A 16,511-nucleotide genomic window follows, 5' to 3' on the forward strand; every position below is an offset into this window, starting at 1 on the left:
TGCTGTTAAGGTTGCTAATGTGCTATACAATGACATACAATTCAGAACATTTTAATATTACAGCAATCGCAACTTCATAGCAGTGTGTTTAATACTGTATATACTATGTGTTAACGGACAGTAAGTTTCTTTTTGCTAAGACAGTATTAATACTGTGTCTCCACACGAATGTGGCTTTCCTGTGTGCCTGTTTCACACTACTTTCCAACCTGCTATTTCATAAAAATACTAATTACAAATGTTTGCTTAAAATAGTGCCCAAAAAGCACAGACTTTCTCATTCTCCTATATTTGGTCATTACTGTTGTCATGAAATAAATAATTATAAATACAGCAAAGATTTACTTTGATCACTCAAATTTAGAAGGTGTTTCTCATTTGATTATGATTTCCATGTAGATTTTGACTCTCTTGAGAACAAATAAAACAAAAATGCAGAGTGCATTTAGACTGTAAATATTGGAATTGTTTTAAGATGTCTTTTTCAACTCAATATTTCAATTTATCTACTGACCCAAAGCTTTGCTTTGACACTAACAAAGTGCTCCTGGAGAGACAGCCTATTTTACCTGTGAAGTCATGTTTACACTTACCAAAGTGTGAAAATGGTGTATAGTCAAACTGATCATGTTTGAACTGTTATGTAAGAGTATATCTGAATTTTTTTACCTTGCTTAGGCAATGATTGCCTAATGTGCATTTTTCAAAATGAAAGAGTAACATTTTGCACATATTCAAAGTGTTTTTCAAAGTTTATGGATGTCTTAGAGTTGTAAGCATACATTGGAAAATTATCAATTCATGTCACTAATTGTATTTTTGATGGTCTAATCTGTAGTTCTTTATTTTTCTTTTAGTATCTGGAATCCATGTTTACACTGCTCTTTCAGCTACTACAGGAAGTAACACAATGTGACACAAAAATGCATGTTCTTCATGTTCTGTCTTGCGTGATTGAAAGAGTCAATATGCAGGTATTTCTTTTTATATACTTCAGTGTTAGCTTTGTCGTAAGAACACAGGGGAAGACTTGGTGTGAAAGAAAATGGAAAAAAAAAGTTAATAGACTTGTTATTGTTGTCATAGCTGCCTGCATTGTCTGCATTCCTCTTTTCTCTTTTCAATTCTCATTTACCTTTTGGGTAAAATGTTCTGCTCAGTTACTACTTTTCTTTAGTTACTATGTATTTTTTGTACTGACTCATCTTTTTTAGTACAGAAGGGTTTTAACAGCTTGTCTTATGGTCTTTCTTGCAATTTTTGTTTTTTATTTGTGATTTAGTCTTAATTGTCTCATCATAGATCTGTATTTGTGATTTATTCCAGTTGTCTCATCATAGATCTGAACTAATATTTTATTTAATCTTATGTGTTAAAGGAGACATTTGGGGAACAAAATGCTTTGCACTCCTAGGCATGGTGCAGTTAAATTTGTAGTTTCTCATTGGTGCTGATAATGGGTCACAGTTGCCTGTACACCACTCTCCTTAACTTCCTGAAAAGTTTCAAATTCAAATTATGTTAATGTTAAAGTATGTTCTTCAGTTTATACGTAAAGAAATCGAAGATGGTTTTGCAGAATTAAAGAATCAATAGTTGATTCACCAATATTAAGGAGAGAGATAATGTGTGTTTTTGAGCTTATCTCCTCTTTCTACAAATAGTCCTATCTGAGAGCCAAATGAAGCTTTCGTAATTGTCCCTTGTAGAGGAAGTCAACATGACAGTAGGTTTCCCAGATTTCTCTGCATTTCAGATCAGCTAGAGATGCAGCATTAAAAAGAAGTTGAGAAAGAACCCTTGAATCTGTTTAGGTTAATTTATAATTAAATACTTTAGAAGACAAATAGATTAACTCTTTAGTATTGAAGAGCATAGTAGAAAAAAATAGAAATAATAGAAAATAACAGAAAAAATGTACGTTAGGACAGATCTCTGGAAGTTATGAAGTCTAACCCCTGCTCAAAGGACAGATGACTTCAGAGGTTATTCAGCTTTTTTTTTGGGACTGTTCCTGTTCTTAGAAAATTCTAAGGAATTTTGTTTAGGAATCTGTCTCAGAGAAGAATATATTACTTTGAAAATATCACTGCTTATCAAATTGTAAGTATTTTTTGTGTTCCATTTACTACTTAAACCTGGTTACTGTGCACAAATATCACTGTAAGAAATTTGTTCTTTTTGAACTACTCTGCAGTCAGAAGTTAGTTCAGTCACAGAGTAAAAAATATGGTGTTGTAGAAAGAGGAAAGAGGAGTAAATTAGAGCAAACTCGGTATTTTTACTCTGACAAAAGCAGCTGTTATATTTTTTGAGAAACTATTTATGAGGATAGATTAATAGACTCATTTACACATTAAGAAACCAATTTGTGTTCTGAACTTCAGATACGACCATATGTAGGATGTTTGGTTCAGTATTTACCACTCCTTTGGAAGCAGAGTGAGGAGCACAACATGCTACGATGTGCCATTCTAACCACCCTAATCCATCTCATCCAGGTAAGGAATCAGTCATGTCAATGTTGTCAGTGTCTCCTACAGTTCTTTCTTAATAATAAAACAATACATGGTTACTGCAAAATCCATGCTGTTAACTAGTTCTTTAACACAGACTGTATGCCATCCTGTCTTCTCCAACCCTTCCTGCATCTCAAGAAAGTTATAGTAGGACTAGCAAAGATCAAGAGAAGTGCTCTGAGGATGTAGGACAGTGTCTGTACAGGAATGGAATTAATATGCAGGCAGTCTTGAACTTGGGGAAATGCATGATTAAGAGGATGGTATCATACAGGTTAACAGTGGCGAGAAAGTGGAAAGGGAATGACTAAATGTTACAGTGAAAGGAGAAATAAGGGTTTCTTTAAAAGCGGAGTAAGTTTAAAAAAGAGGAAATATATTTTTACCATAAACAAATTGTGAAAATTCTTAGGTTTGGCCTCTGTGGAGCCTAAAAATATAGGTATTTTTGTATAAAAAAGGTATTTCTCTTTGTATTAGGCAAATTTATGGAAGGTTCTGTTAAGGTAAATTTGTTTAAATAAGTAAATGGAGAAAGAAACCTTAACTTAGAAACATCAAATAATTTTGAATTAACCATTTTCAAAATATAGGAATTATGCAAATTCAACATTCCACTAGCCTCAGTTCTTCTTAAGTAGTAATATTACAATGTATTGTTATGCTGTTCAATAATTGGCAGTTCCCAGTTTAAGAATTCTGTTCCTTTTAGGATCAGTTCTAATTTATTATTAGTTTGACAGTAGTTCTATTTAGCTTATTTTTTAAAATTGGGTTTTCTTTATAAGTGATTGCTAAGAAATTCTTTACTCTGCATTCTTGGGAAGAAATCTTTACATATGACTCATGGATCATTTAAAAAATAAATTACTGTCATTGATCTGTGAATCTTTGTGTAGCTGAGAAAACAAACCCTTCTCTTGATTCTTAGAATATGTCAAATGATTTCATGTGCGGTAAGGGCAAAGAGTAGTTCTTGTCTTGATCTGTAAAACATTCAGCATTTAGTCATGTAGTATTTGTTAGACTTGTGACTCTTCCAAGAAAGAGAATGACCAGTGAATGTTTTAGGAATGTGTATTGTTTCTCTTAGAGTCAAACAGTATGCAAATTATTGATAAGAGAATTGTTTTCAAACAGCATATAATTTTCTCAAAACATGTTGAGAGAAAGCTTACGAGTATCAGAGTATTTTGTTGTTTGTTGTATGAAATGAATGCAAGTTCAACCTTTGATTTCTTGAATGCACGTTTACTTGTGAACATAACAGCATTGCAGATCTTTTCCAGTGCTATTCTTTATGCTTGGTTTGAGGTTTTTGACATATTTTACATTTCTTATTTATTTTCATAGGGACTGGGAGCAGACAGCAAAAATCTCTATCCTTTTCTACTTCCAGTTATTCAGCTAAGTACAGATGTTTCTCAGCCTCCACACGTCTATCTTCTGGAAGATGGTTTAGAGCTGTGGTAAGAATTTTTTCTATCAGTTTGTAATTTTAAACCAATTATTTTTGTATCCACAGAAGAAAAAATTGTAAAAAACTTTGAATATTAAAATTTATATGCTCTTGTTACCTTACCTTGACTTCATTTATGTTATACTTTTTCTCAGAAGACATGAGAGTAGGAAGTTAATAAAAGAAACACAGTTAAATAGCTGAGTACGTAATTAATTTTCAGACATTTGATAGTGAAGATACAGTTCTGTAATGATAATGAACAGGAAAACAAAAAGTCTAGACTCACTGCAATGTGCATGCTAAACTAACAATTTGATATGCTTGACTTCAGGAGAACAGTGACCCAGTGGTTCTCAAAGGTGGTTGCAGGAAGAGATGTCAAGTTTACAAGGATAAAGTGTGGAAGTTACCTTTTAGATCTCAGGCTGTTTAGTGACTGAACATAAAACAAGAAGTGATGTTCTGATCAGTTTACTGTGAGCCTGATTTATTTGTTTCTGGTGCAGCTGACGCTATAGGAGGAGGAAACTCTTACCCGGACTGAATTCAGCACCTATTTCTCCTGAAGAATAGGAATACATAGTTTATCTTAAAATAGTAAGGGATTCCTTTGATCTAAATTGTTGATGAACATTTGAATTATAAATACTTAAGCTACAGGTGATCTGTTCTATGTGCAGCAAAACTGAGATTTTTAGTGCTGGTGGCAACAAGTCAAAGTGCAAGAGCTTCTCAAAATTTAGGACAGAGGGGTTTTTAGTGTATGAGTTCAGAACTTTTATATCTTCTTATTAATACTGATCTTGAGGTTACTATTCTGATGTCCGTGCAGAAGAATGATATTTTAAGATGTCCTAGAGCATCAGAGGAATTTGGGTGGTGCTGGCAGAGACAGCTGGGACTCTAATGGCTTCTTGAATAAAGAGAAGGAGAACAGCTAAGATATTTTACCTAATCACACATGTTATTTAAATACAGTAATCCCACGCCTAAGATCTAGGAACAAAATAGAATTTGTTTCTGTGGCTTTAAATGCAAGTTTAATTTGTTGCTACCATTTTCAAACCTCAGGAGTTTTAAACAACCACCACAGCTTCTTCTTTGATGTGTAGAGCACTACACATGTTGTCCTTGCGCTGTAGATATTCCTCTCTACCCACCTTCTCTGAGTTCCCAGGCTGGATACTGAGACATTCTCGCTGCTGCATTTCAGACCTTATATTGTCATTGTAAAAAGACAGTAACATGTTTTTCTTTGTTTTCCTATCTTGGCAAGAACCATGCCTATACTGATGGTTGTGTTGTAAGCACTATTGCTGTGCTTGAAGTATGCTTCCAGTAATTGTTACATGTTGTTGATTGTATAGATGGTTACTGGAAGTTAGTGTGTGTACATCTGTCAAAATGATTGCTCAATGTTTTTCATAAATAATCTAAAATATTTTGCTTAATCTATTCGTAGGTTAGTGACACTGGAGAATAGTCCATGTCTTACACCGGAGCTCCTGAGAATATTTCAGAACATGTCTTCCCTCCTTGGTAAGTCTTTTACTAATAGAATTTTCAGGGGTTTTTTTGCTATTGCTTGTTTGTGTATTAAGTAATGCTGATGTGGCTGCAAGTACTAAGGGAACTTGCAAAATTGTAATTATCAAAAATTGAGAAACAGGTTTTATTATCCGACTTTGTCATCTTTGGTACTTATTGTCTCTTTACTCTGTTTCTCTATTTTTAGTAAATTAAAGGTACTTGTACCCAAAAGATAAGACAAATTTCGGTTTATAATTTTAGTTTATAATTTCAGAGATTATTCTAAGAAGTTCGTGAAATTTAACACCGAATGTGCTGAGTTTTATTGATATTAACTATATTGAACACTTGCCTGTTCTACCTACAACCAGAATGCAATTACTAGCTTTCCATAATTCAGTTAATAACAATGTGGGATGTTTTCAAACTCTTAATATGTCTGTAAGCATTTTGGTCAAGCAGTACTGAAATTAAAAACAGTAATTTTGCCTGACTTGTTAACAAACTGTAAACTTAGTAATGAGAATTAAGACTCTGTGCTTAGGAAATACTGATATTTCAGGTGCTTTTGCTTCATAATTAAAGGGAGTATAAAAATTTTGTTCTTTAATTTTATTGTGTTAATAGGTTTGTGTTTAATTAATCTTTAGCTGTGCTTTTATAGGTTGTGTAGCTAATATAGCAAATGAATTAATTTCTTCAGAGCAATGTGTTCACAGAATTACAAAAGTTATCTTTTTGATAGTTGTTTTCAGCTTATACTTTATTCTAACTAAAGGTTAATAGACTGTGATAGGTAGGTGTAAGATGATGTCTTCTGTTATTTCTCTTTGTATACAAGATCTCTAATGATAAAACTGCTCTGTTTAGTAGTGGTTTTAGTATTTAACTCCAGAGCTACCTGTTAGAATCTGTAGCGGCGATACTTTCCAGGGCAGAGATAAGTAGGAATGGAAACCTTGGCATACTCTTCTCACAAAAGGGGGAGGCATTTGGGAATATTCTATGCTTGTAATTATTTTCTTATTTCATGAATGAATCCTGGAGAAAAGTGATGCTTTCTTTTGAAAAAAATACATCCTCAAGAAAATGTTACTTGTTTTGAAAACTGAAAGCTGTTGTATGATGCTAGTAGAGCAAGTAGTAGTTAAGCTAGGTAGGATTTCATTAGGGTGATGCTTCAAACGTTCTTATGTCAGACATTCTTTTTTCTTCAGGGATGAGGATGAGTGGCAAAAATACACCAGCTGATGTGTAATTATAGAAGGATGTTTATGGATTTCATCATATAGACTTCTAGTACTAATTTAGTACCTGAGCATTTTTCTGAGAAACTTGTTTTCTGAGTGTTGTGTTTGTCAAAAATTTTGATTGCTGTTAGCCAAAATGATGCACATTTTGCAAGAAATTGGAAACCATTCTGGTTTCCAATTTCTCTTAGCCTGCATATTCTATATGTTTACATCAGGAGAATCTGACTGGACAGCCTTGACAGAACACAGCCATAGTATTGTGATGCTTTAAATAGAGCTGGAGTTTTGGATTAGTACTAACCTTGCTTTAAAACACGGTAGTTACAAAAACAGTACAGTACTGCTGTCCACTACCCCGCAAGCAGCTACTTTATTCATTCATTACACTTGAAAACGAGGTTCTTCACTTATATCAAGTGCAACAGCACAGTTAAAAGTGCAGCATCTTGCAAAAGAAAATGTACTGATCAATGATGGTCAACTGTGCTAGTAATTTAAATAAGTGTTCAGTCTTAGTTCTGTAGCAGAGTTTCTCCAGCATACAAGTAGCACAGTTCACCTGAAACTTCCAGCACTTAGGGTCTGGCTCTTCCTGTCCTTCTTAGCACGATGATGTGGCTGTCAGGACAAAGTGTTTCAACTGGGAAGTCAAAATTACCAAGTCTTGTGTGCCTTAACTGTCTGAGATAAGGCAAAAAAGATAAACTGGTTCTCAATTCAGTCTGCAGTTACCCAAGTGAGAGCCGAAGGACAGGTAAGGTGAAGGGAATTTCTGAACAGATAACTGCCTTGCTTATGTCTAGGGCAGGGTGGAGAACTAGCAAAGTGCTCCAGAAAATCATTTTCTTGAAATTACAGTGTAAGGAATATGAACCTCCTGACCTTTAGTTTCTGAAATTATTTTTACTGAATGGAGTTACTCTAACATACAGGTAATGTAACTGTTTTTCTGGTATGTTTGCCTGCTACATCAGCATGTAAGTAATTTAGAAAAGGTGTCAGATGTCAACATGGTTGAACTAGAAAAATCTGGAAGTCAGGGAGAGAAGTAGTTCCTACATGAGATTTTTGAACTGAAAGAGGAAAAATATAGAACTGTTTTTAATTTTACTTTTTTAACTAGTCTGAAAATAATAGGTAGTTGTTCCATTCAAGATACAATTGTCCTTCTGAAAAGAACTTTTCACACCCATTTCAGGATACTACTGCTGTTGGAACTGAACGTCAGAGGAATTATACAAGTCAGTTAGATTTGCCTTCAGGAGTAGAACGTTGCATTTCCATGAAGGCTTGATTTCACTTAACCTTCAAAGATTATGATGCTATCACTGATATACAAGGATAGTTCACAGCATAATTGTCATATTTGGTTTTCATATCAGCAGTACTGCTACTGTTTAAATTCTATTGAAATATAATTGCTCTAAAGAGGAGTTGCAGAGGCTCTTTAGTCCATGTCTTGCAATGAATTGCATGATGTGGAATGGAAAAATACATTAGTTCTCTGAGGATTGGATGCATTTCTACACTGAGGATGCTTAAAATGAATCTGATACAATTTCAGGTTGAAAATATGGTCAAAGTCTAGACATACCTGTTTCAAGAAGCATCAGGTTTAATGTGCCTGTGCTGTATTTGTAAAGGTAGTGGCAAAAAGCGGATTACTGGACCTTGACGAAGTCCTCTGATCCCTAACAAAACCCAAAGGAGCACATTAATTAAGAAAAATATGTGTTTAATTCAGGAAAACTTGGCAAGAGAATTGATGCGCAATTAGCTTTTAAATATAGACAGTTGAACATGATATTTTCTAGAAAAATGCTTTTACTAAACATTGAGCTTTATGCACAGATGAATGGCTGAAATTCTGTCATTTCCATTACGTGAGTCTTACCTGGTTTTGCCCTCTGATCTGAAATATGATTTTTGCTACACATACTTTCTACCTTTATATCAGTTATCAAAGAATCGCAGAATGGAAAGTTATGGAAAACTTAATAGCACTTCATGTTTATGTGTCCATTTACTTAGAATTTGAATATTTGGATCAGTGTCTGAAACTTTAAATGTCTAGTAAGAAAAAAAACCACAAACAGCAGACCTCTAAGGAGGTCTGCCATGTATAATGCTAATAATTTGATACTAGAGCTAATTCATAGATATGTTGGAATATTTTGATGAGGATAGTGGATGGATAGATGAAAAATTAAACCTTTTCAAGTCAAGATAGGTAAATATTCAAAATAAGTGATAACAAGACATACCCTATCCATGCACTGACATATGAAATTAGTCACAAATGCAAAGCTGTCCCATGGCCATGACAAATAGAGGAACATTAATATTCTATTTAATGGATGGAAAAAAAAGAAAAACTGCTGAAACTCCCTAGAACTTTACAGATGGTTTTAAGACAATTTAGCAAGCCCTTTGAGGTGTTTTTGGTCTTTTGTCTTGTTTTTAGATGATGATGGCCATGGACTTTCTGCACTGGTATCAACGTCCATGTGAAACTTTGAAACCTTTTGTTTTGCCATGAGTTCTGCACATAGATGTTCTGGTGTGATTTTTTTTTTTTTGAAAACAGTCATAAAGATAGTGCCTGAAGACATGTCTTTTTTCTCTCTTCAAACTGCTGCTCTGTATCTTCTCTTCTGTGTATCTGTCTCTTAAATGGGTATGATTTCCTTACTGAAAGGTGTGCCTTACACTCAAGATGTGCCCTAAAGGTCAGTAGGTTTCAGCTCAGTGCCGTTTGACATGGCATCTGGCTCAGAAGAGCAGAACTGCAATCTTTGTTTCATTGCTTCTGCTCAGCATTTACTGACTCAAATGTGAGAGAGATTATTTACCAGTAATTGTAGGTCTCTTAAATATGTGTTTCATTTGTGCTCTCTTTAATGTCTTCTTAACCCACTATCACATCCAAAACTTGACCTTTTCTTTATAATTTGTTTTTATTAATAGTGGCTTTTGAGGTCACAGGATTTCTTTTGCTTCCATTTGAGTACATGAGAGCTGTTGTCATCCCACTTCTATATTGTCTCTGGTGGGGAGAGAGAACCTTATTGGTACTGGATCTAAGATAACTTTTTTCTGCTTGTTGAAGTCTGGCACTGTAAGCTGTGAGAAGAAAGAGACTTTTAGAAGCCAATCATTTTGGTTGTACTTCAGTTTGGTGATCAGGTTGTGAATTGTGATTTCTATTTTTTCCAGAGCTGAGTTCCGAAAACCTCAAAAATTGCTTTAAGATCATCAATGCTTATATTTTCTTATCATCATCTGAATTTTTACAGGTATGTTATCATTATGTAAAAATTCATATTGTCTTCTCAGTTCCCTACTGACAAACTGTTTTTTCTCTCATCTTGGAAAATATCATACACACGTTTATACTCTTACTCATGTATATACAAACATACTACTGTTCTATTGTTAGGTCTTTATGGTGCATGGTGGACACTCAAATCAGATTTGAGAAAGAAGATTATTTAGAATTAGTGCTTTATGGATTGATTTAGTGCTTTGGTATCTGAAAAGTGAGGTAGTAACAGTTACTCTAATTATCCTACTAGATTAAAATTATGGTAATGAATTCTAACAAGAGTTGAACTAGAAATATTATGCCTTGTTCTCATACTTTCTTCGTTAGAAAATTCTTTGAGATTTAAAAAATCCTGCAATGTTAAAAACCCAACAAAATACTTAGATTAGATTTTAATTAGTTCAGGAATGATGAGCATTTTAGCAGATGGGATCTTTGAAGAGAAGCTGAGTCTTCATAAAACGTGTTTGCATAATACCTTCTTTTTCATTTTATTTCAGATGTATGCTACTGACTTATGCCGGTCATTTTGTGAACTTCTGAAGGACATAACTACTGAAGGTCAAGTTCAAGTTTTAAAGGTGCAGTATAATAAAAATAATACCCCGATACTCAGCTCTGTACATGTAATGTTTTCAAGTAGGATGAATGTAGAATATGTAGGAGAAAACAACATATTTAGCAAACTTTGATACTGGAGTCACTGGTGTTTTAAACTACTTATTTAAAGTCTGTGCATGTGTAATAGGTCTTAGAGCAAGCTTTCCTGTCTATATTGAATGTTGTATGTATGTGATCTCAGTGAAATTCCTTTGTATAGCATACTTGCATATGTACCATGACATAGTGTTCAAACAGTCTTTGCCTTTGACATGAGTGGCAATTGTAATGGTCAGAATTGAGTTGCTAGAGTTTTTTCAAAGTACTAAAAAATCCCTTATATTCACACAAACTTCAAATGGTATCATGAAAGAAATGCGGAATTTATAAACTTTACAAATATTAAGAATGATACTTTGAATGTGTCTTTTGAAGAATTTCAGGAAGTAAATTTGGAATATGGAGTGAAAGATAGTTTCACTGAAAGATTAGTAGCAGTAATGTATTACTACTTCTGTTTCCAGTGGGTGCATGACAGGGGGCTCTGTGTTGCTTATAAAAACTTGGACTTAAATTCAGATAACTGTAAATGCAATGGAGGGAATAAATTGGATCCCATCTGCCTCTTTCGTGGGTCATACAACAGCTTGCAGGGTCCTAGGACAGAAAATAACAGAAGTTGATAGACCTCCCTGTTTGTATTTTCTGCTATGAGGAGCTTAAGGACTTTAGTTCTGAAATTTAAAATGTCACGTTCAGTCTATCAGTAATATTTAGAGTCTATAGGTGGGCAAATGTTTTATGCAGGAGCTTTTAGTCAGATCTCTAAAATGGAATGATGGAATCATTTATTCACTTGAGTCCCAGAATGGCATTGCATTATCTGCAAAGTTTGTGTAGTATACTTGGAACATCTTCCTACTATGCCGTGTTGATTCCAGAGGGATAACTGAGCTATACTCCTTGCAAATATTTTTACAAAAAGTAGAACATTTTATCAGGCTTCACTATGCTGACTTGTTACGTAAAAAACCTCTAAGATAAATATTGGGAACAGAAGCACCCAGGGCTATTCTCTGAAATAGTTTCCTACAAGCAGCTTTGGCTGGATTGAAAAGAGACTTTAGAAATATAAATCAATAAGGTTGAAAAATACTAATTTGGACTGATAAGACAATTTATTGCAAGATTACGGAGGCTTGATGTGACTTGGTTTTTTTAATTATCTGAGATGGACAGTATAAAGTTTGAAAAGATTGTGCAAGGAACATGACTTAGCCAAAACTTCCAGTACCCAGAAAGATGAGTGATGGAAAAGTTACGTTTGCCTCTGTATATAATATACCTCTTTTATACTTTAGTATATTAAAGGTCTGCAAAATTGAGAGCCACTGTAAAAGGTCAGATGCTTAATATCTCTCTCAAGGCAAGAAATAGAGGGTATTAAATGAAGCTAGTAGGAACAAAGTTCAAAAAGCAGAAACAATATTTAGGGGGGATTGGACAAGAGCACTTGTGGAAGTTCCTCTGAGATGGAAGTAAGTGGAGACTAAGAGTGTTTGAGGGAGGTACCTTTACTGTACCTTTATATGCTTTATACACATAAAGTGTGTGTATATATGTGTGTGGTCTCTGTCTTTATTAGAAGTGGATGTGAGCAGCTATCAGCCCCTTATTTTCACAACCTCTTCCCTTCTTCATCTTACTACAAGGGGAGAACCCAAACATCTGGGCAAAATTAAAACTGAAGAACACAAGATTAAAAATTACTTTAGGGAACAGCTCAGTGGGCGGTGGAGGTGGAAGTTAGAGTACCCGGGGTACCCAGAATAGCACCTCTGAGAGCACATCTGCAAAGAGATGGTAGGTCCTTATCAGTGGTTCTTGAAAAAAGCGATGAGACAAATGTATGGAAATGAGCCTTCGATCTGCTGCTTTTCCTGGAACCTTAACAAGGTCCTTCCTTCCAACCACCTCATCAGCTTTGCCAGGGCCGTGGGGAGGCTCACAAGATACTTAGAAGGGTGGATTTCATTGGCATCTCAATTTTCATCAGGTCCATTTATGCAGATTCAGGTTTGCAGAGTACTTTACTAGAATATACCTTCAGCAGTCCTGGAGTTAGCTGGTATTTATTGAAAAACATCCTGCAAGCACTTTATATAGGTACACCAGTATACGTGGCACTAAAGCTTCAGTTAAGATTTATGAATGTACTTTACTAATTGTCTAATTTGCTTTTTTCCTTAAGGTTGTAGAAAATGTCCTAAAAGTAAACCCTGTATTGGGTCCCCAAATGTTTCAACCCCTTCTGCCATCAGTATTCAGGGGGATTATAGATGGGGAGGTAAGAATTACTTTAACTACTCTCTACTTTTCCTTTTTGAACATGAAAGGCCGTTATCTGGGTCAGTTTTTTCATATTGATGTTGTATTTTCTCTTGTTTTAAGAGCATATGATAGATTTTTGACAACTATATTAAAAGTCTGTAAAAGTAACGTAGTAGCACAAGATATAAACCAACATATCCATCACTTGTTTTGTCATGTAGTGTTTATTTTAATAAAATAGAACAAATTTTATTCTGTGGTTCGACTGTTCCTTCACTATTAACACTTAAAAGCTGCTGTAACCTATACCTAGTTTAATCCCTTGAAGATGTTGGAGTTTTTGTTGGGGTCTTTTTTTAAAGACACACACTACTCCTTCTTAAATGTGCCTGAACCAGAGAAAAACAAACTGGACAAGGAGAAGATTGAGTTGACCTTCTTTTTCTAATTGACATATCTAATATGAAGAGCTGAAGAATGTGTAAGACAGAAGATTTTTTTAAGATTTCATTGGCTTAGGTGTCTTTATTTCTCCATTTTCTCTCTTTGTCTTCAACAAACTGCCATGTTGGATGAAAAAGAGAAAAATCCAATATGCTTTAACTGTGTTGAATTTGCAGTAGTAGCAGGAGAAAAATTGAAGTATTTTAATCAGCAGAATCAGTGGGTGGAATTCTTCATGCTTTTTGACTTTTTTAGTCAAAACCTTTGCTTTTTTCCAGAATTGAAGACTTTCAAATATCAGTATTTGGCTCCCATTATTATTGAGTTAAATAAGATTTCCAGATTTAAGCCAAGTAATACTATGTAGCAGTGTACTTTTTGCTGTACCAAGCACAAAGATAGAGAGTGGATTATTAAAATGTCTTCTGATTTAAGAGTAATAAATTCATTGTACCCTATTGAAAATATATTAATCTGGGTTAGCTGTTATATTGTTACAGTTATGTAACAATACAGTTATATTGTTACAGGCTGAATTTAGTACAAAACTCTGTAGCTTCTTTTAAAAGTAATAACAAAAGATAATTAATGAACTTATTAATTTATCCAGTTAATTTTGAAACACCTGCAAATTATAGGCAAATGTATTATAGCTTCTCTCTGAAATAAGTAACAACTTCAGAAATACTAAGCATTTCCTAATGTTACTGAAATTGTAAGCAGTAATTTTGAACCCTAATCAACTTCAAAAGTAATTTTTTAGCAGTATAATATACTGTTTGTTCCTTAAGATACAGGTTTTTAAATTTAAAGTAAAATCACTTTGCAAGCTGACTCAGCTGTTTGGAATTGAGAAATCCTGGTAAAGATTGTTTACCGAGTCTTCTGAGGGGCTCTTAAATTACAATTTATAATTTAAAATTTAATAAAAGATATAAGGGATGCATGCAAATATATTCCATGTATTGCTGCTTTGTGTCAAATATTTTTCTTTTAGTTAAAGTAAGCACCCTTTATTTTGGTTTATTTTTGTTACAGAGATACCCAGTGGTGATGTCTACTTATCTGGGGATCATGGGTAGAGTTCTACTACAAAATGCAAGGTTTTTTTCATTACTTCTGAGCCAGATGGCATGTGAATTGGGTCAGGAGGTGAGGTTTATTGTCCTTTTGGGGTTTTTGTGTCTTGGTATTTGAGCTGTATTGTATTGGGAAGCCTTGCTTTCTTTTGATTGAAAGGAGCTTTTCCTTCTGTCTTCCGTGGTTGTTCCTCCACACTTTACCTTGAAAAGGGGCCCTTGCCCCTTCTTTGGTCCTTTCCCTGAACATCCTGAAACAATTTTTACATATTCCCACAATTACCTTAAAGCATCCCACACTTTTCCATGTAAACCCCTTTAGTGTGCATGCTCTTGGAGGGCAAGAGTTTCTCCTTGTGCTGTCTTGATGGGTCTTGCACCGTGGATAATGGTTTAATCATTCTCCCCTGAGTTTTTGGGTTGTCAGGTTCAATGTGCTACAGTTTCACTGATGAGATTACTGAGGTTCTTTTGCTATGAGTGTTCTGTGTCTTTAAGTGGAATTTTAGTAATTTTCTTATCCTTGAGTGTAATACGGTTTTCAAAAGGTAAAAGCAAGTATTTTTTTTTTTTTTAAATTTTATCGCCACTGTAGGTAAAACAGAGTAAGTTCACATGCTTTGTATGTATTAAACTGTTAGGGGAAAACTGTTTGAGTAATTTACTACTCTGAATCAGTGCCCTGTCCGTGAATTAAGTGCATTTCTAACTCGTAGGTTACAATTAATGTATGGGGGTTCAGGGCCTGGAAGCACTGTCATAGAAAATTTAAAAAATAACTGTTGTTTGCTATTTCTGTAAGCTATATATAGCTGTGTGGTGTATTATGTATACATAACTTTATTCCAAGACTGAACAATGTATTCAGTTGGTAGAAAAATTACAAGGAAATATTTTCTGAATAGGCTGACACACTCCATAAATAAAAACAAATGTTCGGTTTCCCATTGCAGTTGGACCATATTCTTGGTAACATGATTGAAATGTGGGTTGATCGGATGGATAACATCACTCAACCAGAAAGAAGAAAACTTTCTGCTTTGGCATTGCTTTCTCTTCTGCCGTCATTGAATGGGTAAGCAAATATATAGTGTGTTAAATAAGAATGCTTCAAAGGCCCTTGAGATAGTTTTTAAACTATTTCAAAATTCTACAGCTATATATTCCAATATAAGGAGTTTTATTTACTCTTTTTTTCCCAAGAGAAACTTAAAAAGAATTTCCATGCTACATTATGTTACCCTTTTATTTGACTTCATAGCATTATAGTAACCTTTCTTCTATTTCATAGAAAGTGTGCTTTAGTAAAAGGGAGAAACCAGCACTGCAGATTTTATTGTCCATTCTCATATTAACATTAAACTATCTACTTCTCTCCTCTATGGTTAAGTAGTTGATTTAGTTGGCATGTTAGTATTTGGGTGTCCCTTACAGAGAACAATAGTCAGTTTTCTTTCCTGTTGTAGGTGACCTGAGCTTTCATCCTGGTTTTCCCCTTTTTAACATTTAATGGAAGAGTTGCTGTGAAAGACTGTGAAATAGTTTTTGCGCTATAGATTTCTATAGCAAGAAGCTTTTACGATTGTCCTTTCAGTACCCATCGTCATTGCTGAATATACATACAAAATGAAAGTTTTAAATGAAAATGCTGAATAGTGTTACACTGATTCCTAACTTGTCACTACTAGAATTCATGTATAACATGTTTAGGTGAGAGTTCAGTCCACAGTTACCTTCAGATTACTCTTATCTGTTTGACACTCAGGAAGACAAGACTGCATGAGTTTACGTTTAGTCTGCTGGATTTCCTGAAAAGTCTCAAGTATTGTCCATTGGGAATTTAGATGTTGCTCACAAATCCTAAAGCTATGTTAATATCTATAAAGCTGTATAATATGTAGTCTCTACCTAAAAAAAATCAGGGAACTCTTAATGTGTAAAACTTAAAAACTTCATTGTTTTTAATAT

General features: G+C 34.3%; 1 protein-coding gene across 3 annotated transcripts in view; it reads left to right on the forward strand.

The window, feature by feature from the left end:
* IPO11 (importin 11) overlaps nucleotides 1–16,511 on the forward strand; it is an 85,075-nt gene that overhangs the window by 35,534 nt on the left and 33,030 nt on the right. For all 3 annotated transcript variants that reach the window (XM_027635090.1, XM_027635091.1, XM_027635089.1), the window contains exons 21-29: nucleotides 858–974; nucleotides 2,388–2,501; nucleotides 3,873–3,988; nucleotides 5,444–5,520; nucleotides 9,981–10,060; nucleotides 10,590–10,670; nucleotides 12,941–13,036; nucleotides 14,503–14,616; nucleotides 15,497–15,618. In XM_027635090.1, the coding sequence (XP_027490891.1) occupies nucleotides 858–974; nucleotides 2,388–2,501; nucleotides 3,873–3,988; nucleotides 5,444–5,520; nucleotides 9,981–10,060; nucleotides 10,590–10,670; nucleotides 12,941–13,036; nucleotides 14,503–14,616; nucleotides 15,497–15,618 (917 nt within the window). The remainder of the gene's footprint in view (nucleotides 1–857; nucleotides 975–2,387; nucleotides 2,502–3,872; nucleotides 3,989–5,443; nucleotides 5,521–9,980; nucleotides 10,061–10,589; nucleotides 10,671–12,940; nucleotides 13,037–14,502; nucleotides 14,617–15,496; nucleotides 15,619–16,511) is intronic.

This window comes from Corapipo altera, unplaced genomic scaffold (assembly GCF_003945725.1).
Source record: "Corapipo altera isolate COAL_440 unplaced genomic scaffold, ASM394572v1 61411, whole genome shotgun sequence".
Classification (NCBI taxonomy): domain Eukaryota; kingdom Metazoa; phylum Chordata; class Aves; order Passeriformes; family Pipridae; genus Corapipo; species Corapipo altera.